The sequence below is a fragment of the Triturus cristatus genome, chromosome 2_1 (genome assembly GCF_964204655.1).
Source record: "Triturus cristatus chromosome 2_1, aTriCri1.1, whole genome shotgun sequence".
In the NCBI taxonomy this organism is placed as follows: domain Eukaryota; kingdom Metazoa; phylum Chordata; class Amphibia; order Caudata; family Salamandridae; genus Triturus; species Triturus cristatus.
In genome coordinates, this window is record NC_140581.1 from 877858620 (window position 1) to 877884469 (window position 25850).

At 43.4% G+C, this 25850-nt stretch overlaps 1 protein-coding gene across 1 annotated transcript in view; it reads left to right on the forward strand.

Annotated features, from left to right (window-relative positions):
* Positions 1 to 25850, forward strand: part of LOC146866021 (transmembrane channel-like protein 1) — a 367836-nt gene that overhangs the window by 204707 nt on the left and 137279 nt on the right. The window contains exon 14 of the mRNA XM_085640218.1: positions 1382 to 1449. Within this exon, the coding sequence (XP_085496344.1) occupies positions 1382 to 1449 (68 nt within the window). The remainder of the gene's footprint in view (positions 1 to 1381; positions 1450 to 25850) is intronic.

The following is a 25850-nucleotide window of genomic DNA, read 5'->3' on the forward strand; positions in this document are numbered from 1 at the left end:
ACTCAATTGACGAAGTGTTTCTTAGAGAACAAGAGCATTTAAAATACTGTATCTCCAGCAAAGGATTCCTGAAATATGTCAATTTTAGAAGCTGCTTGATCCTTTATGCAGCTGTTTAGTATGGTAAACTAAGACAAAATAATGGGCCATATTCTACATGTCTTGCAGAAAATGTATTAGTTTGCTGACCACTGTTATATTTGTGAACACATTAAATTTAAAACATATGCAATTATCGACAGACTGTCTATAGGTTAGTGCCTGTCCATCCGGAGCACAGCATACAGACACATTCTACTTCCTGTTTCTCAGTACTGCTGATTATATTCTCAGATCCCCGGATGATGGATGTGACGTTAAAAGTTATATGATGATATTAATGATGTGGCTTTGCCTTCTGCTGTCAAAAGTAAAATCAGCTATGAACTATATAGGATCATTTTCTCCAGTGTGTCTCGTGTCCTGCTTTAAAAAACGTTAGTTCATTTTCACAAACTTGCCATGAACCATTATGCTCTTTACATCATATCTGTGTAGTTGTTTGGTAAACCCTTGCACATAAACCGCACATAAAACACACAAACAAGTATGAGCCACGTTCTTCTTACAGAAACTAATTTAACCTTGTGGATCACAGTGTCTTAGACCCTTATTACGAGTTCACCAGTGGACCGCTGATCCTGTGGTAGTCTGCCTGCCACATTAGGACCGTCACAGGACCACTGCTGCTGCCAGGCTTCCACAATCCCTGGCAATGTTGCAGCCGTCTGAGACCCCTGATATGCTGGTGCTGCTGCTGTAGCACCCCCAAGCATATTACGAGTTTCATCACCTCCACACTTTTCATGGTGGTCCTACAGGACCCCTGTTGCCTCTGCGACATGGGGTGCATGCAGGGGGGCACATGTTGTGCCCCCTGTGTGCATGCACCCCCAGTTCCTGCAGGGCATGGATTTGCCAGTTCATGCCATGCAGTAACTACCTTTGACGCTCCCATTGCGGTGCTTTTTTCAAAGGCATTGCAGTGGGGCCGCAGAAGAACCAGCATCCAGAGTAAAAATAAGTCATACTCAGGCGGTCTTTAATGGATTTGGTGGTCTCACAGTGGGGCGGCAGCATGGCGGCCCGCTTCAAGACCACCAAAGCCATAATCAGGCCCTCAGTCTTGTAGCCTTGTGGAAGCTCAGTCCCAGCTCACATCAAGACTGTGCTGTTTCTGCCCAAACCCTTGAATTTTCTTTACCAAAAATGGGGTTCTAATTTTATTGAGCATGCACTGTACGGAACTCTCTTTTATCTTTTGAAATTGAGTACACGTGTTCCTTTTCCATTTGTAATTCTACTTTGCATTTTTCATAAAGCAATCTGTTTGTCTTTGCAGCCTTCTTACTGTGAATTTGATATCAGTGGCAATGTTCTTGGATTAATCTTCAACCAGGGCATGATCTGGTAGGTGATGCATAATTGTGGTTTAATGTTGCAAATTAATTATTAGGTGAACATTGCATTCACTAGCATTTAGAAGCACAGAGATGGGCATGGATTCATGTAATTTTGTGAGGCTTTTTGATGGCATCATTTGGGTAACTACACTGTCTTGTTACTTGGTTTTTACATTATAATTTATTCATGGCCATGTTTACATGCAACACAACACAACAAGCCACCTTGCTGCGCTGCATGATAGGGAGAGGACAGGAATGCCCGTATTTAACATTATACGTATGTATTCTTTCTCTCTACTCTGGTGCACAAACTGCTGCCTAGCACCAATGTAGGCATTGGTGCACCACTGTGCAAAGGTGCCTGCATTTAGGCACAATTGTTTTTATGCAGGAAGGCATACCTTTCTACACACAAACAATCCTCAGAGGTGTTTTCCTCTTTTCATGTGTGCTTCAGAATGAAGCACACATAGAAAGACGAACAAACGGGGAGAAATCAACGCCTCTCCTGGGGAGGACCAGCATTTTGAGGAATTCCCAGGTCTGCCACTAATGGTAAATCTGGGAAAGCGCCAATATGCATGAGTGGATGCGTGGGAACACCCACACTCCTCCCATGTAATGCCTCCCTAGGACATACTAACGCAAGGCAGCAACTTGCGCTGCCTTGTGTTACTCCACATTTACCAAGTCATGTAAGATGGCCTTGCCTGGCTTGGTAAATATCATTCAAGGTTTTTCATCACCTTTGCGAGGCACAAGGGCAGTGCAAACCCATGATAAATATGGGCTTTAGTGTGTTCCAGCTTTCTCCATGAAGAATGTGATTTAGCACTCAATAGTAGCAAATCTATTGATTTTAGTGGACAGTCATGTCCTTCTAAGCTAGAAAAGGTGTTGGTGTGTCGTTTTTCTTGAGTCTCAAGCCTATAAAGAATTGTTAAGAAGGTATAATATGAGTATTCAGCATTTTTTCAGCTAAGTGTTGAGCTCTTATATAGTGATATTATGGATGTTAGGGGACTCTATGTTTTAAGACTGTGTTAAGTCACATAAATGATCACTGACAGCTCTGTTAATTTCACAAGAGTAAGGGGGCTCTTTATGAGAGGCAGGCTACCTTGAACCATATGGTTTTGCCATCACAGAGGAAGTACATCTTTTTAAAGTGGTGCTTAAAAAACTACTCGATGAGAAGCTTAGGGTTGATATGAGACTAGAGGGTCTGGATCCCAAAGGAGCATGCTGCTGTATGGCTCTCCCTTTCGGCATGCGGCATACAAGGGGATTCGATTGCACTAGCGCTGGTTCTTCCCCCACCCTCTATGCAAGGGTCAGCATAAAGTGATGTCTCACCTCTGTATAGGGTATAGGTTGAGGATTTGGTCTGAGAAAGATAATGAGGATCTACCTGAGAAGGTACTATTTATTTGTACTTGTCTGTGAGGTGGTTAGTTGTGTGTGAATTAAAGTGTTTTCCTTTTTTCAAAGTAAAAACACTGGCTGGACAATGAGATATTATATATCTGCGTGTTTTGCAGAGATTTGAGTTTCTATCCCATATCGACATCCTGTTTATGCCTTTGTCTGCACGTACTCACTATGCTGAGAGTCAATTGCTAATAGAGGTGTACGTTGAATTCAGTTTGCTTCCAATCGTAGTAAGTCGGCAGGCCAGGACACCAGAGTTGAACAACCCTAATTGATACAGTTTGGGCCACTAAATCACTGGTTGACAGGACATTACAGAGCCACTGTTAACACTCATGAAATATATATTAATTTAGGTCTTCTCATTGCAAGTATGGTATCTACAGACGGTACAAGCTATGCTAACAGAAAAATAATGCAATGTCTGCCCTAAAAAAAGTTCATAAATTAAGGTACACAGAGGAATATGGAATGGAAGAGAGTCTGGGATTCTGTAAGTCACATGATGTCTCATTTTTTTTTCTGTCAGACATAGAGGATGGCCTGGATTTTAACTTCTCATAATTTGCTTTCCTGTGGAAGAGTCAAAAATCTCTGTGGCACATTCCGGGACCAGGTGGGGTCAAGTTATTGGGGCAACCCAACAATCTTGGGGATATTGAATATTAGTATTGAATATAATGTGTAAAGTGAAAGACTCCTAAAAGAAATGGTCAAGTTATGGTAACCCATATTGGAATCATTATTGGGATCACTGTCATAATAACGATCCTACTAATATTGATATACATAAATATTAAAAATCTAATATTGATAACAAGAATATCGACTGTGCATACTTAACTGTTAAAACCACTAATATCCAACACACAAATATTCCTTTCAAAAAAATATAGGAAACGCTAATACCGTCACCCATAAACATGTAAAATGTAAAAAATATCGATTAACACAATATCGATCACAATATTATCATCAACATAACTAATAAATCCTTAAAAATACACTGAATAATGCATTTTAACTTAAAAGAATTACTTTAAATATACCCTAAACTTATGATAAAGAACAATAATAAAATACAAATATATTACATTACCCAACAATGTAACAAATACTTCAAAAAATCTTACACCAAAAACATATATTTAAACAAATAACATGATTATTTTTGCCTATAAACATACAAACACATGCGTTAATATAAATTAATATATATGCAACATAATTCATATATAAATAAAACAAACTATATCTTATATTTCAAAAATAAAACATAAATAAGGACTCAACTGAAGGAAATATTTCACAAAATCCTAAAGCAACCAATGAAATAACTCTATAAACAACTTTAGCCAATAAAATCAAACAAACAATTAAGGCAGCAATATAAAAGGTACACTAATTAAAAAAACTGAATGCTCCAAAAATGATAAACACTGCAAAAAGAGGAAACTCACAAGAAATTATTAAAACTGAAATAAATCATCTCTACAACTACAAATTTACAGATGGTTAAACTGTTCTCCAGCAATAGATCAAGTAGTCATGATGTGATGAATAAAAGTTATTAAATAAAAGTTATTTGAATGTCCTATGAGTTCACATGAACAAGGTAGCTGCGTGAGCGCTCTGCGCGCATTTGCTCTCACCTTCGTGATTTTTAACAACTTTTGTGTTTAATTTGTTTGTATACCTGCTTTTAGACAGCGCCCTTCACTTGCACCATAATTGGCCCCCGCACTGCCGTTTTGGCGGATTTGGCTCTGGGGTGGGTGACCTGTCCGTTTTGGCCGCCATTTTGGAGTGGGGTGTGTGGATAGAGGTGTCTCTACCCTCCAGCGCTTCAGTGCGCAGGAGCAGCCTGGGAACACCTACTTAAGGCGAGTCCCTCCTGAAACCGCCCCTGACAAGGTAGCTGCGTGAGCGCTCTGCGCGCATTTGCTCTCACCTTCGTGATTTTTAACAACTTTTGTGTTTAATTTGTTTGTATACCTGCTTTTAGACAGCGCCCTTCACTTGCACCATAATTGGCCCCCGCACTGCCATTTTGGCGGATTTGGCTCTGGGGTGGGTGACCTGTCCGTTTTGGCCGCCATTTTGGAGTGGGGTGTGTGGATAGAGGTGTCTCTACCCTCCAGCGCTTCAGTGCGCAGGAGCAGCCTGGGAACACCTACTTAAAGCTCCTCCCCTAGCGCAGCGGGATCGCGCAGCGGGCGTGTCCTCGCGTGGCCGGAGTCGTGCCAGAGTCCTGCCCGTCTGCGCCCGTCCGCGCTAAGGACGCGCTGGACGTCGCGGTACTCTGTGTAAGGACTATCATACCATCCTGGGTCCACCATGCTGACGTACTCGCGGGATTGCCTGTTTGCCATCGGTCAGGTAAGCCGCTGTTGCACCCTTCCACCGGTACACCCATTGCGTGGCCCATATCATTGCCCTTGTAATGGGTGGGCTCTCGACTCTCCGCATCCTCTCCCAAGGTTTATTTCCTCGGAGACCCGCCGTACTACAGACACTCCTACTACTTTGAAGATCCTGAATTTAAACGTCAGGTCTGCGCTGAAACACTATCAGCATATCTATGACCTCATTGAGGAGGAAGCTCCAGACGTATTTGCCATGACGGAAACATGGCTACAGGACGCTGATACCGCTATTACCAATCTAGCCTGCCCACCCGGCTATTCTATGTACACCTTGAATAGGCTGTCCAGGGGTGGAGGTATCGCGTTAGTGGTAAAATCTATCTACCTTTGCGTCTGGGGTGCCCTAAACATCTCCGGGTGTGAAAGTGCCATGTTCAAGGTCTCTGTCAGCCCTGAGTTTACCCTGTCCGGGATGGTCGTCTATCGCCCACCCGGCAGTGATGTGGCGTTTAGAAATGCTTTCCCTGACACTGTTGGCCCTTTGGTCGCCGACTGTGCCAACTTTTCTATCATGGGTGACCTAAACCTACATTTCGACACCCTCTCTGGCCTGACAGTGCGTTCCATCTCTTCTGACCTGGAGGCCTTTCAACTTCCCCAGATGGTTTCCCAGCCTACCCATCTGGGGGGGCATATTTTGGATCCCCTGTTTACCAATCTGTTGGGGATTCAAATTACCTCTGTCTCTCCGGTGGAATGGACAGACCACTTCTTGGTGTCCATCTTCTGCCCGGTCTCGGCCACTCCTTCCATCTCTACGGCTAGACGGATTCAGAAGAGGGCTTGGAAAAAGCTTCGGCTAGAGGACTTTCATCGTCTTCTATTAGAGGAGCCGCTGGGCCCTTTGACGGATGTGGAAAGGGGGTATGACCTCTTCTGTTCATGGATAACTAGGGCCTTGGACTCTCTGATACCCATCGTTTCAACTAAAATCAATCCCAGAGAGTCGAGTCCCTGGTACGATGGCACTCTCCGGGCCCTAAAGGGTGCTTGTAGACGAGCAGAGAGGGCTTTGTAGGAAAACCTATGGGGCTGATCTAAAAGCTGCATACGCCAAGTCCGTTAAGCTCTACCATCGAGCTATCTGCCGAGCCCGTGCGGCTTTTTATGCCACCGAATTCCGGAACAGTCCGAATCCGTCAAAAGCTATCTTTAAGGCCGTAAAAGATCTCACAGCGAAGCGGACTACCTCTACGACCGTGAGCTCCCTTTCCCATTGTGAATCCCTTGCATGTTACTTCTTGGGGAAGGTCCAAGCTATATATAGGACATTCCCTAGCATAGGGTTCACTGAGGAAAGTATAAATGGGGTCCACCATCAGACTACACTGCTTGTTTTCCCCCCCCTCACCTTGGATGGTTTTGACAAACTTGCGCTGCAAGTCAAATCTGGGTCCCCATCCGATCCAGTAAGGCCTGCTCTCTTCCGAGACCAAGCTTTTATGGGGCGTACAGCCGTATGCTCCCTTGTCAACCTCTCCTTGGAAACGGGAACTGTTCCATCTAAGTGGAAACAAGCTGTGGTGTCCCCGATCATTAAAAAGCCCTCCCTGGACCCTTCCAAGCCTGAAAGCTATCGCCCCATCTCGTTGTTACCCTGGCCAGCCAAGATCACGGAGGCCCACGTCAACCTGGCCCTGTCTGAACATCTGACTCGGACCAATGCCCTCGACCCCACACAAAACGGTTTCCGTGCTGGGCACAGTACGGAAACTGCGCTACTTGTGATGGTGGAACATCTCCGGGCAAGGTTGGATGCTGGTCAAACGGCGGCGCTTATTTTGTTAGATCTTAGCGCCGCCTCCACCACAGCATCCTCCTGCGTCGGCTCGAGGAGACTGGCATTGGCGGTCAGGTGTTGCAATGGTTCCGCTCCTTTTTAGATGACCGCTCCTTCTGTGTTGCCATCCCTCCCTTCAAGTCCAACTACCAACCACTGGCCATGGGGGTTCCGCAAGGGTCCTCGCTGAGTCCCACGTTGTTCAATCTTTACGTGAGACCGCTGGCTGATGTCGCTAGGCAGTGGGGCCTTACTTTGGTCTCATATGCTGACGACACTCAGCTGGCGGTTACTCTCAGTGGGGATGCGGAGATTGAGGCCCCCAGGTTTCAGTCTGGACTGAAGGCGGTGGCTAGCTGGCTGACAGGCAATTGCCTTCAGCTAAACGCCACTAAAACAGAGGTGATGGTCGTCGGGAAGGGAGTGGAGCTGTGGGGTGACCACTGGTGGCCCTCAGAGTTGGGACCTACTCCGATCCCGGTATCGGAAGTGAAAAATCTGGGGGTATGGCTGGATGCGGGCCTCTCCTTTGTAGGCCATACTAAAAGAACCGCGGCCTGTTGTTTCGGTCTCCTGAGGGGCTTGAGACCTGTTCTCAAGTTCTTTGACGCCCCGACCAGGCAGCTGGTGATCCAGGCTACTATCATCTCCCGCCTGGATTACGCCAGCTCTCTCCTGGCTGGGGCTAACCAGGCTGAACTAACCCGCTTACAACGGGTTCAGAATGATGCGGCGAGGGCGATTGTTGGCTTGCCCAGATTCTGCTCAGTGACAGGTGTCCTTCGCTCCCTACACTGGCTTCCGGTCAGGAAGCGCATCCTCTTCAAGGTTTTGTGCCTTGCTTTTAAAATCTTGAGAGGTACAGGCCTGTCGAGTTGTCTGTCTTTGTATGTCCCTGCCCGTAGCCTTCGCTCTCAGGGTCTGGCCCTTGCGGCGGTTCCCAGATTCAGGCTTAGCCGCATGGGAGGCCGCTCGTTTAGGGTAATGGCTGCGTCAGCATGGAACTCCTTGCCTGTTGAAATCCGCTTGCTGGAGGACCTTCTGACCTTTCGGAGGGCTATAAAAACCTTCTTGTTTTAGCTGTTTCTTAGTTTCTGTTTTTAGCCTGTGGTTGTGTTACGTGCTACCTTGTCTCTGCGCCAGGACGCTCCTTGGCTGGAGTATCTGTGCGCACAATAAATAGTCGTAACATAATATAACATAACATAACATTCGAACCAGGAAGCAAAAAGGATGAAGATAAGATGGGAGCGCAACATGCCATCAACTGGTAAAATTTTTTACATATGAAGATTTATGAGAGAACAGGAGCCAACACGGTGTGGAAGACAACATTTGATGTTGACGAAGCCCTGATGAAGTCCCACAAGGATGAAACGCGTTGGCTGGGCTGAATGGATTGCTTCTATCAAATTGGCATTTTTTAAATAGAATTGGAATCAAAGCAACGTGCAAGACTCCTGAAAAACGTTTATTCATCACATCATGACTATTTGACCTATTGCTAGAGAAAAGGTTAATCATCTGTTGATTTTATAACAGATAATCCTGTATAGAATTGAACGCTCCCTTTCATTTGTTATTTCTTGACCTTGTGTTTGGGGTGGCCTCTTGGCAATAGAGTCACAAAAGTAGAGCATTGGAGGAACCAGAATTGGTATTAATTACAAACCAGTGTGCTGTTTGGAGCCCACATTGCCAGTGTGCTTTTTTTCTATTATTTATTTTGAAGAGGTAATGTGCTCTAGCACTTTATTTTAATAGTTGCATCTAAAATGATTTTATTTAATATATTTTACTTTTATTATAAAACGAATCAAATACATACACTTTTTTCAAATGAACAAACTTTAATCATTTTCCCTATTCCCTATTCTTTTCATAGGACGATCTCCACCTCAATGATGGAGATCTCCACCATAGTGTCAGAGATCTCCATCCAGGTGCCCGAGATCTTTGCCTATGTGTGAAAAGCTACAAGTGTCAACATTAGACTTGTAGATGTGGCTCCACCCCTGGTGCAGGCATGTAATTCCATATTGTTGAGTAAATCTACATTCAGAAATGGTGTACATACAAAAGTAGTAAATGTACTCCAAAGGGTAGAGTAAATTCACAATTGTTTTTACCGTTGTGAAGAGACCTCAATGTCTTGGTGGGTGTCACTGCCATGTCTTACACTTTTGTACATGTGGCTGCTAATGTATTTGCATGTAATGGTGTGAATCCCTATGCGTGATATGTTTTCTGTACATAGTGCAAGAACTACACAAAATAAACATTGCCCACAGGCTGTAGACATAGCCTCATTGGTATATTGCCAGTCTGTGCTTTTGAGCCCTGATTTTTCTGTTTAGAAGACCATCCAAACATATTGATTTAAAACTTTTTTATTAAACGTGAATGATTTTCAGAAACATTGGACTAGGTAGGGGCACCAGGTGAAAAGAAAAATGATTGAAATGTATCCAGCAATACATTTACTAAACATTTATAGTAAATACTAAAGATGGATTGAGACAGTAGATCATTCAGAACATTCACCCCCCACCTCCAAATTATACCTGGTCATAGGTTTCCATTCCCAGTTTTAGAACATTGGTTATTAGTTGAGAGAAGTTGTGCCCCCCTGTATGCATGCACCCCTAGTTCCTACATGACATGGACTGCACAGTCCATGCCATACAGGAACGTGCTTTGGTGCTCCTATTACAGTGCCTTTTCATGGCTAAGGTATGTGCCTTAGAAGGCACCGCCGTGGGACTGCCAAAGCACTGCCCGCCAGACCAGAATTAAACTCCTAATCTGGCGGGTGGTATACAGATTGCTTCGGCGGTCTCGCAGTGGGGCGCTGGTGTGGCGGTCCACTGCGAGACTGCCAAAGTGGTAATCAGACCCCAATTTTGTACAATTATCTGGTATTGAGAGCCTCAGACAAAGTCACTAGTTAAGGACCAATGCAATGAGATGCGGGCTGGATACAGAGACCAGGTTTATCCTGGGCTATGAGTTACCTTTGGACTTAGAAAAATTCTTGAAGATTTCTGGAAAAGGTACAGCCTTTAGCATAGCAGGGTAGCACATAATAGCCAAGGAGGGGGTCATCAACTACAGGGAGCAGCCAGATGAAGTCTCAGTGAAGCTGTAAATGAAGGCAGGAAAAGCTCTGTGTGGGAAAAGCAGAGATTTTGTGCTGAGGAGGTTGTCATCGTTGATGGGGTGCACCTCAGCGTCGGGCCCAGTGAAGATTTCTACCATTGTGGACACCATGAGTTTGCTCACCACAGTTGGAAGGTCCCACTGATCCCACTGAACTGGATTTGCTACTGAGGAGAAGAACGTAGCAGGAGGTGTGGCAAAGTCAGGCCCACCAGCAATGCACCTTTGGCAGGTTGGCTTGCAGATAGGTCCCAGTCGTCTGTCAGTTCTCCAGGCAGAAGGTTTGGAAAATGTTTCCAGGTTTTAGAGTTAGGTAGGAGGAGTTCCTACTAACTCCAATTCCAAGCAACCAGTACCTGAGGAGGCACTACTTGAGGGTTAGGACTCACTCCAGCTGAGGCCAGCAGCAGTATTCAAGGCATGTCTAGCTGGTGCTGGGCAGCTGCATGAAGGCCTCTGGAACCTGTTTATATTGCTGTAGCTCACACAGAAGGTCAGCCAACTGATCCTTGGAGTCACTATTGGTATCCTGTGTTCAAAGAAAGCAGGTCCAATTCCTTCTTCAGACAGCAAGGCAGTCCTTCCAACAGGAGAGGAGTCCTTCAGGCAACATGGCAGTCTTCGTTCAGAATTTTCCACAGGTCCAAGAGTGTTCAAATGAAGGGTTCTGAGGATTCCATTTTTATTCCTGGTGCCAGGCTTTGAGTTGGGGCATTTACTAACCTACCCCAAAACTGGTTCAGGACTGTTCTTCCCCTTTTACTAGCCATGGCTGAAAATTGTCTAGGGGGACAAATGCAAGGGGAGGCCTTGCGTTCCTTTGTTTGTGCTATAGGCAGGGTCCCTTGAAATATAATCAGGGCAGGGCATTGCACAGCTCCTGCCCAACCATTCTGCAGGAAGACCCACTCCTATCTAAACTCAGCTCCCATTGTTGACTGTCTGGGCCCAATTCACATTCTTTAATGGGGAGCCATCAACATGCCGAGGTAGCTGTAAACTCATAGAAAGGCCCCAGTAACTGTAGGCAGGAAAATGCCAACTTTCTAAACATTAATAATACTGGGGTTTGATCCTATAAGACCATGTTGGGGAGGTATCCATAAATAGTTCAAAACATAAAGACCCCCTCATAGCCAGAAATCAAGCGCTATTTGAAATGTTACACAACAAAGAACACAAATCATGCGTGAAAAGAATTTTTTAAAATTATTTAGTAATTATTTCATCATTATTGTGCTTAGCATTGCCACAAAGAAGTTTTAGTATAAGTACATGCTCAAAAGAAAATACAAATCAAAAACAAACTCTTTTGCACCTTGGATATAATAAATATCTGTCGTAAATCATGTGCAGTAAATCATGACAGCTCAAAAAACAAAAGAAATGACATAGATTGTGCATAGTTATGGGTTACAACTTTCTAAACATGACATTTTCAAAATTGTAATCTAAATTCCAACTTTACAATTGGAGTGGATTTTATATTACAATTCATTTGAGTGTACACAGTATTTCTCTATTGAGTCCCAAACTGGAGTTAGCAATTGAAATAAGGTAACACAGAGTTAGTCTATGGGACAGATAGCCTTACAGCAGTCAGAAACGACTGTTGGGAGTTTTTCTTCACTGCCAGGACATGAAAAACTTAAATCCACATGTCCTACTTTTTAAATACCCGGCACCCTGCCCAATGAACCTTTGGGGCCTATCTTAGGGGTGACTGATAAGTATTAATACTTACTATACATTCCTAATTGTTTTTCCCCCAATACCAAAGTATGCTGCTTTTTGTACATTGTAGTTTTAAGGAAAATGCCAGATGAAATCTTTTATACCTTTTTTAACTTTTGAAAAATTGTATTACGGTTATTTTTAAGATGTAAATTATATTGTCAAAGACCTTTTGTTTTTACTTTTATGATTATTAATAATTGAATAAAGAAATATTGATTGATTGATATTAATACTTTGCTAGGTTGAAATGACAGTTTTAAACTGCACTGCAGTGTACAGTGACAGGCCTGAGACATGTTTTAAAAGGCCAGTTTAGTGCTTCAGGCAATGAGTGCAGCAGTCCACGAGTAGCATATAATGTACAGGCCCTGTGTACATCTAGTACCATTTACTGGGGACTTACAAATAAATCAAATGTACCATTCAGGTGTAGGACAATTTTACTATGTTTTAGGAAGAGTGCACTGGCACGTTGCCACTGGTTGGCAACAAAAACGAACTCAGCAGAAAGTCAGGGTGCAAATGCAAAATGGTTTGGAGGACTGCAGGTCTAACACCACTTCTTTCCTGTAAAAAAGCAAAGCTCTGCCTATCTCACATGGCTTTGTATTTAGGTTGAATTTTCTAAATATTTCTGAGCTGAAAACCTTGAAAGTCTTATACCTTTCCCAGTTCTGAGATGTGGGATTCACAGATGCAAATTAAGCAGCCAAAATACCTTCTATGACCTTGAAACAACTTACCATGGCAGTACATTAAAGTCACACTATTAAATGAAGGATCCGGATGATGTCTGGATTTGCTCTGAGGCTAAGAAAAAGTCCAAACAACATCTGACTCCGTAATCCAAACAACATCTGGCTTCTGGTTGGGGCATAGAACTGTTTGTCTTATGCACCAGAATTGAGTCAGGCACTGCTTGGATAATTTCCTAGGCTAAAAAGATATAAAAACACTGTTGGGCACAGATGCACTGCTCCTTTATTTCATGGTGCTTCTGTTGGACAGAGTACCATTGTGAAATGAAGGAACTGACTGAAATTGAATGTGGATTTGTTGTTTGGAAAGAGTGGGACTAGGAACATGGAATGAATTCAAGTGAGCATGAGTAGGAATATGTTGTTTGTGAATCTGTCTTTGGAAGCACCTGTGAGAAAATGTTGACACTGGCATACTGGAGGTACCTTTTGGCACCATGGGCATATATTGTACAATACTGGCACTGGCATACTAGAGCTAGTTCTAGGTATATTGGACACCCATGGAATGAAGTTGGTATAATGTTGTTAGCACATGCAAAGTAATTCTTGTCATAAAGAAAGACAACTGTGGTATATGGGAGGGGGCAGCCATGACAATATGCTGTCCCGGACATGCTCAAAGTAATCTGCTATAAAGGACAGTAAAATTATGCCACAGATATTATATGTAGTTTTTCGGACTAAGGACAGAATCCATGGCATAAAGGGTGCACCTATGACAACACGGTGGACCTGGCACAATAGAGGTAAAGCCCCCTTAGGAACATCAGTTTTAATTGGCTTGGTACACCATGAAAGTACTTCAATATTCAACCAAAGCACTTCTAGAGCCTTTGGCTTTTTATCAAATACATGTAAAAGAAATGTGCTTAAAATGCACTATTTGGCCCTAAATTATCGTGGGAGTATACCCTCCCCCCCACACACAAACACACTGGAGATCTGGCTCATTCACTTTGTTTAGCCACTTATTACATCCCACTACTTTCAAAGATCACGTCAGCCCCCTTATATAGGTGGTATCAGAAATATATATTTGTCTGTGTTGTGTTCTTATATCAGTCATGCAGTTACTATGGAACTTCGACAATAACAATTACTGTCATCAGATTTATTGTCAGGTTAACAACATTCCCTGAGTGATAGGTCATATGGTGCCTTTGTGAAATTGGGGTGTTGGTTGACTGGGGTATAAGCCCTGATAAAGCAGCAACCCCAATCCCTGTGAGGGTGAGAAACAAGTCAATCTTAAATTAACCTGTGCTCACCCTCTGATAGCTTGGCACACAGCAGTCAGGATTAACTTAGAGGTAATGTGTAAAGTATTTGTGCAAAACTTCAAAAAGAAATAAAGTGAAAAACCCCACACAAAAAGGATCTCACACCAAGTTAGAAAAATAGAGTAAAATATAATAATTAAAACAAGACCAAAATTACACATTCCAATAACGCCAGTAAGCACAAAGCATCAACTGTGAATATCTGGTCATCGTTGGACCTGGTCAAAGTCTCACTTTCAGGCTTACCCTAATGGAGCGCAGTTCCCAGATTGAGCCTGCTGAAGTGTGCCTTCTCAAATTCATGGAAAGATTCCTGTTCACTGTGGAGGGGGCTGCGAGGAGCAGGGAGAGTGTCGCGAGAGGCTGTTAGCATGGTGCAAAGATCCTGGAGTTATCCTTGACATGCATCAGTGGAGCTTTGCAGGGGCGGGCCCTGCTAGTGGAGGATGCTGTATTATGAAGAGGGTGGCAGAATGGGTGGCACAATCAGTGCTGCAAGGTACACTGGTAGCATTTAGGCCCAGATCTCTGTACTGGGGTGAATGTATGACATTGTTCTGCATTCTGTCCATCAACTTTTGTTTTTGCATTTGTCACCCCGAGTGGGACGGTATGCTCAGACGTGATTCCCGTGCTCTCCATGGCACTGAAATCAAGCTATCCTGGCTGAAGAGGAGTGAAACCCTGAAACCGGTCCTAGGATGCTTGTTTCCAGTCCAGGGAGGACCTGGTCTGGCAGTTCGGGCTGGACTGTTCCAATTGGGCACCGGGTGAAGACTGATTTTCATATGGCTGGGTCTAAACTGGAATGGCATGGTGAGCAAAAAAACTATGGATTTAGGCCCAGATCTCTGTACTAGGGTGAATGTATGATATTGTTCTGCATTCTGTCCATCAAATTTTTGCATTTGTCACCCCGAGTGGGACGGGTATGCTCAGACGTGAGTCCGTGCTCTCCATGCCACTTTAATCAACCTATCCTGGCTGAAGAGGGGTGAAACCCTGAAACCGGTCCTAGGATGCTTGTTTCTAGTCCAGGGAGGACCTGGTCCTTTAGGGATAAAAAAATTCTACACTGGCTCACGGATAGACTCCCTTGGAGCAATAACACGGGGGGAATTATCGAAGCCGTACCACTCGGCTATTTTTATAGGCCGTTGCCAAATGTGGGTATTGGCCAGGCCCAATCCCATCCTAAAATATTCTCTCAATTCATGATTCCAACTTCCAACTCCTTTTTCCCCCTAGATCAGGTGGACTGACTGAATGGTCAGCCATTGAGGGAGTCTGGTGATCCAGATTTAAATCCAGCCTTTTTGCATGTTTTAGCTGATACAGAAAGAGACAGTCACCCTGCCCCCTCAGGTGTTTCCGCGACTTCTTCTAGTATTAAAATTTAAAATGCTCCGGGACATTCCAATAAGGAATGCTTATTAAACCCGACATGTTATTCGGGGTCCAATTCTCCCAATCCATTTCATGATGGCATATTAGATCTTTTGCCAGTATGCCCTGCTGCTGAGCTAGTTGGCGTTGTGAACCCTACAGTAATAACAAATATGATGACAGTAGAAAGTGTTGTAACTGACACCGGTTGTGCAGAGAATAAAGACACCCCTTATGTTAGTACATTTACTCATGGTAGCCTTTTCTGGAATGTAGCAGGTCTGTTAAACAAACTAGGCATTAATGACTGGGTAGAGTTTGTCAGCAAATTCAGCATAATTTGTTTACAGGAAACTTGGATGCGTGAACCAGCCTATATAAATGGTTTTTACTCTGTACACAAATCAGCTAGACCATCTGTAGGTGGTCATGATAAAGGTGGCTTAATAACCATGATCTCCACAACATTGAATGGCAGAGTTAGGAAACTGCAGCTGGACTCCCCACACTTCCAGATTATAAATATCTCTCTGAAGAGTAACTTGACCCTTGTGGTTATTAATTTTTATCATAATAATTTTAATAGTGCAAATATTGCTATTGCCCAAGAACTTGAAACTGCACTTATGGAACATATTGAGGAGATAAAAATGGACTATGCAATACTCTGGGGGTGTGATTTTAATTGTAAATTGTGCTCACTGTCTAAATGCGAGGCATGCCACCATCTAACAAGGAATGTGGTCGGTGGCTATCACTTTGAGCACAACCCTTGTGGGAACATTTTTAATTCTTTATTGTCAAAATTTTCACTTTTCTTAACTTTAGACTTCATTGAGCGCTTAAACTCTGATGTGGTAACATATGTTGGAAGAGGTCAAGGGACGCTAATTGATTTTATTATTCTGTCTGATTGTTTTAACACTGAAACTGTGGTTTTTAATATTCCCAAAATCCATTTTAGCGACCATTACCCACTAACACTACAATTAATAATTCTACCAGTCCCTCAAAATACACCAGTTAAGGTAGTCCCCATATCGTATACTAAAAATAAGGGGTTAACTCGGAAGTGGTCCTCTGTCAACCCTGAGATTGTTCTGGAGGAGATTACAAAGAGCAACTTTGTGCAAATACTGGATTGTTTGGATGAAAATGTAAGTGCTACATCCGTGATCAAATCGTATAATGTAATAATTGAGACAACAAAGGCGCTCTTAACTAAAAATCAGTTGAAATGCTCACAGAAAAAATAAAAGGTGGTTTGACAGGGAATGCTCCCAATTACATAATAAATTAATTAAGATTCTAAAAACTATACCACGAGATAGGGTGGGAGTGAGACAGGCGTACATAGATTATAAATGCGCACTGGAGAAATGTAAGAAGGAAATTAGGCAAGAGGCATGGGGCAAACTATACTTGGCATCACAGAGTAAAGATTCCAAACTTTTTTGGGAAACTGTCAATGAAGAATATTTTGGTGATACAAAAAATGGCCATATGGATGCAACAATTATGTCCGAATCGTGGGTAAAATATTTTGCCGGCCTCTATAGTAATAGCACTGAGAAACAAAGTGCTGTTTGCTCCCAATATGTGGCCTGTCCTATGGAACCCCCAAATTTAGTTGAGGTAAATAGGGCGCTCTCCCAGACTGTAAAGAACAAGGGACCCGGGCCGGAAGGTATACCCGCTGGCCTATTTCTAGCAAATACCCCCTTGTGGCACCCGTTATTAACGAACATATTAAGATGCTATGCAGTTCAGGGCCCCCCGGAGTCATGGAGATCAGTTACAATAGTTCCCATATTTAAAAAGGGTGATAGATCAGATCCCAAATGCTATCGACCCATTTCTTTAATTGATAGCACTTTCAAGATTATGGGACGAGTAATACTGGAGAGATTGGAGACCTGGGTCCCAGAAAAAGGGAAGTTCTCCGCTGTCCAGTATGGCTTCAGGAAGGGCCTGGGCACTGTAGAACAGTGCCTTAACATGCACCTTGTCATTGGCAAATACATCATGGCTAAGTCAGGGTCCTTATACCTGGGGTTTATGGACCTGACATCTGCCTTTGATTGGGTGCAGAGGGGGAAATTGTGGGAGAAAATGCTCCTAATGGGCATTGATCCCTCCATCGTCTATTTTTTAGCTGCAATGCATCAGGGTGTCACAGGTAGAGTACGCTATGGAGCATCTAGAGAGCTTACCCGACCCATAAAGATGGATTGTGGGGTCCGATAGGGATGCGTACTTGCTCCTTTCCTTTTCTGCCTATATATAAATGACTTAGAAAGCCACATCAGACTTGGAAACACAGATGCACCAACAATAGGCGGCAGGACTTTACCAGCCCTGTTATACGCAGACAACTGCGTTCTAATGTCAAGAACCGGGGTGGGTTTACAAAGGCTTTTAATCAGTTTTAATGAATTTATGAGCGATCTAGGGTTAAAAAAAATTTTTTGCCAAGTCACACGTCTTGGTAGCAGGAAAAGCTCCTTCTAAGACGAAAACTTTCTACATAAAGAATGAAATATTATGTCAGGTGCCAATTTTAATGAAAAAAACTCTTGGTCCCTCCTACTTAATGCCAGGATTGGGGGCTTCAATAAAAATATGGAGGCCATTTTTAGATTCACAAAAAAATTAGGTTCTCGCCCCATAACAGTAATTATTGATATTTATAAAGCAAGAACATGCGCCGTTACATTATACGGCGCTGGAGTTTGGGGTTGCTCAAACATATCGGGTCTCCAAAGAGCTGAGAACTTAATGTTAAAACGTGTGCTGACATTACCTAAAAGCACCCCTGCCACTATGTGTCATAATGAATTAGGTGTTATACCATTATCCTTTTGCATGCAATTAGCACCATTGATGCTTTGGCGTAGCATCTGGGTAAAAGAGGAACCAGTCCTGAACCGTGACATAATTTTAGATTGTTTAAAACTGGATTATGCAAGAACAATTGGAGAAGTTGGGATTGCAGGATTGTTTTAACAGCCCCGGAAATATAATTCCTAAGGCCAAGCTCAAAAGTGATTTTCTTTTACTCATGAAGCATGAAAGAGATAGCCAAGAGATGGTAAAAAAAGGGTCGTTGAGCATTCACTACTAATCAGCTCCCCACAAATTGAATCCTATCTCTCATTCTATTTTAATCAAGCAAAGATGTTTTATTTGATTAGGTTCAGAATGGGTATTGATCATTTACTGGTATCGTACCCACGTGATGCATATTGTGATGCCAAATTAGAACTGTGTCCATGTAATTCAATTTCTGCACAAAGCACCTTGCACTTTATGTTTTTTTGTAAATTGTATCTTAACCCTAGACGCACTTTTTTAAAACCATTATTAAGATTTTAAAATATTAGAAAGCGTCAACCTGCACTATGTCATCTACTTCTTTTAAATAATGAATTCACCTGTCTTATGGTCTATAAGTATATCTCCTCTGCAGTTCATTGGTTAAAATCTTAATATGCGTATTATAGTTAAAATAATGTTTTATTTGTTCTTTTATGGCTGTCATTAAGCCGAATAAAGATTTTTGACTGACTGACTGACCTGGTCTGGCAGTTCGGGCTGAACTGTTCCCATTGGGCACAGGGTCAAGGCTGATTTGCATATGGCTGGATCTAAACAGGAATGGCATGGTGAGCAAAAAAACTATGGATTTAGGCCCAGATCTCTGTACTGGGGTGAATGTATGACATTGTTCTGCATTCTGTCCATCAACTTTTGTTTTTGCATTTTTCACCCCGAGTGGGATGGGTATGCTCAGACGTGAGTCCTGTGCTCTCCACGCCACTGGAATCACCCTATCCTGGCGGAAGACAGGTGAAACCCCGAAACCGGTCCTAGGATGATTGTTTCCAGTCCAGGGAGGACTGAAGAACCAAGGCCTTATGGGCCTGGCGACGCAGGGTACGCCTTAATCTCCTGGGTTCACCTGCTTTGTCGAACAGAGACACGGGACACTCCGTTAGGCGTAGAAGATAAGGTTTATTAGCTGCAGCTAAGTACAGTTATCCCAGAAGTACACTCGGTATGTTCTTAGGAGACTGCGACTTTACTTCGTGGCGCACAATCTTTTATAACAAACATTTTCACGAAAAACACTCCCAATGCATACAGGGTTAACCAATGAGAAGAATGTGAAAACAAGATATTAGGTAACTTAAATAAGCCTCTCTCCCAACAGTGTTTGTCACCCTTCCCCACAAGTTAATCAGTGGTAGTGTTTATAATTCGGCTTGCAGGTGGCAGGGCACATTTGTATGCCCGGAGGACAGTTGTGAAATGAGAGAATACGAGTAAAGAATAGCGAAGGCCAGAGGATAAGATAAGGTCAGGAAAGAATGGTGCGAACCAACAGATAGTTGAAACAGGGATCAGTCAAACCAGACGAGGATTAGTGGAGTCGGCCAGACTCTAACACCAGCTTTAAACAGAGGGAGGAGGTTATTCGGTACTTTGTAGTTGAAAGAGGAAAACAATATCTCGTTCACCGTGCTGCCTGAGTGAGGGCAACTCAAAATGGCGGTGGGACACAAAATGGTGACTAGATACAAACGGGATCGAAGAACTGAATTACCTCAGACCCTCCTTTTGCCATTACTCAGGCAAAACGCACAGTCTCATTTTAATCTGAGTCGACGTCAATGGCCATGAGGTCATCAAGCGGTTGCTGTAATATCATTTTAATGCTCTCCGTCTTCCGTGACATAGGCCTCGGGACACACATAGTGGCACAAGGACCACAGATGGCGGGGCCACACTGCATACAGAGACAGTAGGAAAAAATAATGGCCAAAACCACTCCAATGAAGGTTAATACCTTCCATCCCCATTTGGACAGTAATCCCCAAAACCATTCCAATAAAGACCAATCTCCTTCGTCCTGATGAATCGACTCGGAGATCACATGTAATTTGGAGATGGCTTGGTATACCGTAGGGGCATCGTCAGGTATATAAATGCAACAGCTAGATCCGATCAATTTACAAACTCCACCACGATCCGCAAGAATAACATCCAGAGCAATCCGGTTCTGCAATGTCATGAGACGATCCGCCTGAAGTTCAGCTGTGAGATTACTCAAGGCTCCCACAGTGACATCTATGGTAGTCTCGACAACACAAACCAATTGTCTCATGTTTCTACTGTTGGCCATTGGGCCCCAAAAAGGGAGAAATCCTTTAAGGAAATCACCTCCCTCTTGTCCTGCCGTGTTTTAAGAATCAATAATCCCTCTGCCATATCTGTTTCTGTGATGTCCCGAAGGAGCAGTGTATGTAGGAGGGAGAAGGAAGGCTATATAGCACGTTCCTGCAAAATATGTCGGTAGCCAAGTGTAGGCTCTATCGTGGAAGACAAAATACGTGCCCTGGGATGGCACTAACAGTGGTGAATTCTAAGATGTGTAAATGTATGTATGGGAACAAAAACTCTTTCCTTGTCCAGTGTCAGTAATCTGGCCATTCATTTGTAAACAAAAGTTACCTCGATGAGGCACCGTCCAAATTGGTGGAGATTTTCCTTGTTTAACTCTGTCTGTAAGGCTAGTAGCATAACGAGTCACGTTCCAACCATCGTATGCCCGTTTCTCATCAACAGGGGCCTTACTATTCTCCACTATCTTAGCCATAGCCACTATTCCTTTTATCAGAGAACTATGACTAAAATCTGGTCCACTCCCATATGAACCAACTGGACGTCTAAATCAGTTCTGATATGCATTTGAAAACATCACAAAATAGGCCCAAGCGGAACCTTCATAAGAAAATGGAAGGGCTAAATATGGCATCCCTTTGTCTGTGGTATGAGGCATAAGTCCACACACCCAACAGTCGGTTGTGTTAACTACCAATTGGTGTTGATGCAACAACTGGACAAATGAATTGTTAAAATATTCTGTTCTCCTGATTAGTTCATGTTGGGGAAGCGTATGTAATTGATGTGGAGAGATGGTAGAATAAAAAGGCAAGGAAATAGGAGTAGGGACAGATTTGTGCTGCATAGCATGAACAAGCCAACCTGCACAAGCCAATAAGGTACTAGAAAACAGAAGAACACACAATGTTATGCCACATCGACTGTACATTAATTTACAATATTTCTTTCTCATCTCTTCCTTCTCATTATTCTTTCCCAAGTTGGCATCCATCCTCAAAAATTGGTGCTCATGGCAATCTTCCTTACTCACTTGGTTGTGATTATTAGCCGTCCTATGACACTGCAAGTCCTGGGGGCCTAGCCACTATACAGGTCATGAACCAAGACTCCTACCGTGACCCTGCAACTTGGACAGACTTGTCGAGGTGCACTCCAACGAGGTTCCAAATTCCTTGTCCTCTGAAAATTCTTCACACAGACCCAGTCCCCAGGCTGGATAGAATGACCTGGGTCCTTGGAAGCCTCTGGTAAAGCGTTTTGAACCTGTTGGTGGAGAACACGTAATTTAGTGGTGAGGTCATGCAAGTAGTCAATCAGCATTGGATACTGTATGTCAGAATACTTTTTAGGGCGAGGGACTCCCCAAACATTAGCCGTCCGCCCAAAAACAACTTCGTATGGGCTGAGTCCCAAACGAGAATGTACAGTTGTTCTAGTGGATAGGAGAGCCAAAGGTAAAGCATCGGGCCAGGCAAGTCCTGTGCTGGCCTGTACCTTTGCAAGCTTAAGTTTGAGAGTGCCGTTATAGCACTCTACCAAACCCGCTGATTGAGGATGGTTCGCCGCATGGAATTTCTGCCTGATACCCAAACCGGCACACACCTTTTTCATAATTTGGCCCACAAATTCACTTCCATTGTCACTCCAGAAGAACTTTGGCAGTGGACAAAGCAGTGTTGTCTTTCAGGGGGTAGGCCTCTATCCATCTGGAGAAGGCACACACCACCACCAAAACATATTTGAGATTATTGCATCGCTCCATGTGAATATAATCAATTTGCAACACTTCAAAAGGATATGTTGGGGGAGCAAAATGACCTGCTGGAGTTTGGGTTCCCTTTCCTGGATTATGCATCAAGCAAACGATACAATGTTTCACTAAATTATCTGCACATTTTGGAATCCCTTCGTTCAGCCATACTGGAGCCAGAAGCTTACATATTCCTTTTGCACTGATGTGGGCTGGACCATGTGCCATAGCAACTACAGGCAGTACATAGGCATCTGGTAACAGCCAACGCTGATGCTCTGACAATTCTATCCAACATCCCATTGCGTCCAACATTCCTGTACTCTCTTTCCACTTACTCAACTCTTTCTCTGTAGCCTCTCCTTGAATCGATCTCACACTTTCAATTGTATCCTCACACATTCCTTTTTCCTGGACCCAATTTGCAGGGCCCGCAACATACATGCGGCTTATAGCATCCCTGGCTGTTTCTTTCGCTACTTCATCCGCAAAAGCATTTCCGCGACCAACATCATCAGTAATCTTCTTATGTGCACTACACTTTATGATTGCTATCTGGGTAGGCAAAGCAAGCGACTCAAGAAGATCAGTTACCAACTGACCATGCTGTATTTTAGAACCATGGGAGGTAAAGAATCCTCTTTCCTTCCACAAACGACCAAAACTATGTGCCACACCAAACGCATACTGGCTGTCGGTATATACATTCACTCTCTTCCCCTTAGATAACACACACGCTCTGGTCAAAGCTATCAGTTCAGCTGCCTGAGCTGAATTATGTCTGATGCGTGCTGTCTCCATGATTGTATGCAAGGTGGTAACAGCATAAGCTGAAGTTGTTTCACCATTAGGGAGTTTAAAACAAGAACCATCCACCCATAGGATCCCATCCGGGTCCATTAGTGGTACATCTTTCAAATCAATCCTACCTTTTGTCTCCTCCTCAGTACCGAGAAAACAATCATGTTGTTCCTGAATACCTTTCTCCTCTGGAAGGGGTAACAATGTGGCTGGATTTAAAGTGTTACATCGTTTGATGTGCACATGACTAGCCAAAAGCATCAGCTCATACCTAGACAAGCGAGCACTTGTAAGATGCTGCGTTTTTGTCCTATTTAGCAAAGTATCCACTGCATGTGGTACCATAACAATAAGAGTGTTATCTAGCACCACTCCAGCAGACAGACGAATAGAAATTGCTGCTGCTGCTGTAGCTTTAAGACAACTAGGCAATGCCTTGGCTACTGGATTTAATGTAGCCGAAAAGTAGGCACATGGCCGCTGCTTGTCTCCAAATCGTTGTGTTAACACTGACAATGCACAACCCTCTCTTTCATGGACATAAAGCGTGAAGGGCTTACTGTAATCCGGAGTACCCAACACAGGAGCAGAGCACAGAGCAGTACGTAAATCAGAAAAACTCTTCTGACATTTGTCAGTCCAAGGAAGGGGTTGGGGTGTGTCTTTCAAAGTGAGTGCCAACAAGGGTTTAGCCAACAAAGAAAAATTTGGAATCCACTGTCTACAATAAGGGGTAATGTCCAGAAAGGCACGCACTTCTCTTTGTGTGGATGGCACAGACATGTATGCAATTGCTTGAATACGTTCTGGGGTCAATCGCCTTCCCTCCTTCGACAAGAGATGACCTAAGTAGGTAACCTCTTGGCGGGCATATTGTAATTTAGAAGGTGAAACCTTATGGTGAAGGTCAGACAAGTGACGCAATAGTGTAACAGTCACGTTCTTGCAAATATCCTCTCAATCAGCAGCAATCAATAATTCATCCACATACTGAATAAGGGTAGCACCTGGCGGCAAAGGAAAAGCATCAAGCTGGCATTTCAGAGCTTGGCTATAGATGGAGGGACTTTCACAATAGCCTTGGGGTGAGCGCTTGAACCGGAAACTTCGGCCTCCTAAAGAGAAACCAAAAATATCCCTTCTCTCTTCAGCAATGGGGATGCTGAAGAAAGCATTTTTCAAATCAATAACAGAAAACCAAGCTGCCGAGGCAGGTATCATAGTCAACAGAGCAGTGATATCTGGAACAACAGGAAACTGCGGTACAACAATTTTATTAACCTCCCGGAGATTAATAACAAAGCGGAAAACAGGAGGCTGAGAAGGATCAGTGCGTTTAAGAACCGGGAGAACAGGACTATTGCATACATTTCCCCTCGTCTCCTCAACCACATCTTTCTGAACCAAATCATAAATAATAGCAAAAAGTGCTTTTTTACCATCATTGGGAATTTTGTATTGAGGGATGCGTGGCAATTTAGCATTGGGCTTAAGGGTAACAACATAGGGTGGGATCTCAAGGCAACCAACATCATTTGGACCCATAGCCCAAAGTGTTGCAGGGAGAGAGAGCAATTCAGGTGGAAATTGATCTTTAGATAAATACATTGGAGAAGTCAGTTTCTGCCCCAAAGCAAGATGTACACCAGAAGGAGAACACTATATCGTTGCATGCAATCTTTTCAATAAATCCAAACCCAACAGATTTTCGCCGCAACCAGTCGTTAAAAGAAGAGGAGCTTCCAAATCATAAGAACCAATTGAAATAGGCAGAGGACAAGAGACCGGGCTATGAACTGGGGCGCCAGAAAATCCTACGGATACGTTTGTTAAGCCAGACAAAGGTGCCCCAGGGAGTTTGGAGTGAATGATAGAACTTCTCATCGCACCAGTATCTAAAAGAAATGGCTCTGAAACACCCATTGTAGTGACATTAACATAAGGCCCATTCTGATCTACTGGAATCGATACAACTCCCTTACTTTGTCGATGGCTGTCCTAGCTAGCGTGAAGACCTTCATTCTCACCTTCAACATAGTGATCATCATTGTAATACTGTGTAGACCGAGTATTTTGTTGATCAAAGTAGTTCATAGAATGTGGAGGTGAAAGGGAATGCTGTGTTTGGGGCAACATACCTCGACCTCTACCCCTGGGCGCTAACTGGGAATCACCACGACCTCGTGGATTAGATAGTCCTCCATTACGCTGTAATAAAACCGGGCAGTTATTCTTAAAATTACCTTCCTCCCTACAATAGGCGCATTGGTTAGGACCTAACAAAGGCCGCGGAATACAGGGCTCAGGCTTTTGAAACACCCTCTGAAATTGGGGAGGCTGTTAAAACTGGCGCTGAGCAGAGCGAGGAGGATAAGCTTGTTGTAGAAGAACCTTCGTTTTTAATTCTTTAGTCATTTTCTCTTGCTTGTCTTTTTCCTCTTTGTCCCTGATTTCATAATATTGAGCAGTAGCCAATATCTGAGCAGAAGAAGAAACAGCCCATGAACTTTCAGAGTCTTTCAATTTATGTGACAACTCGGGAAGCAAATTCAATACGAATTTATCGACAAATAATCGCTGTCCACCCTCCGTAGTCATATCCTGACCACTGTGATCAATAAACGTCTCCTCAAAACGAGTGAAGAAATCGGAGACACTCTCATCTTTCTTCTGCTTACACGCAGATAATTTATCCCAATTAACTCGT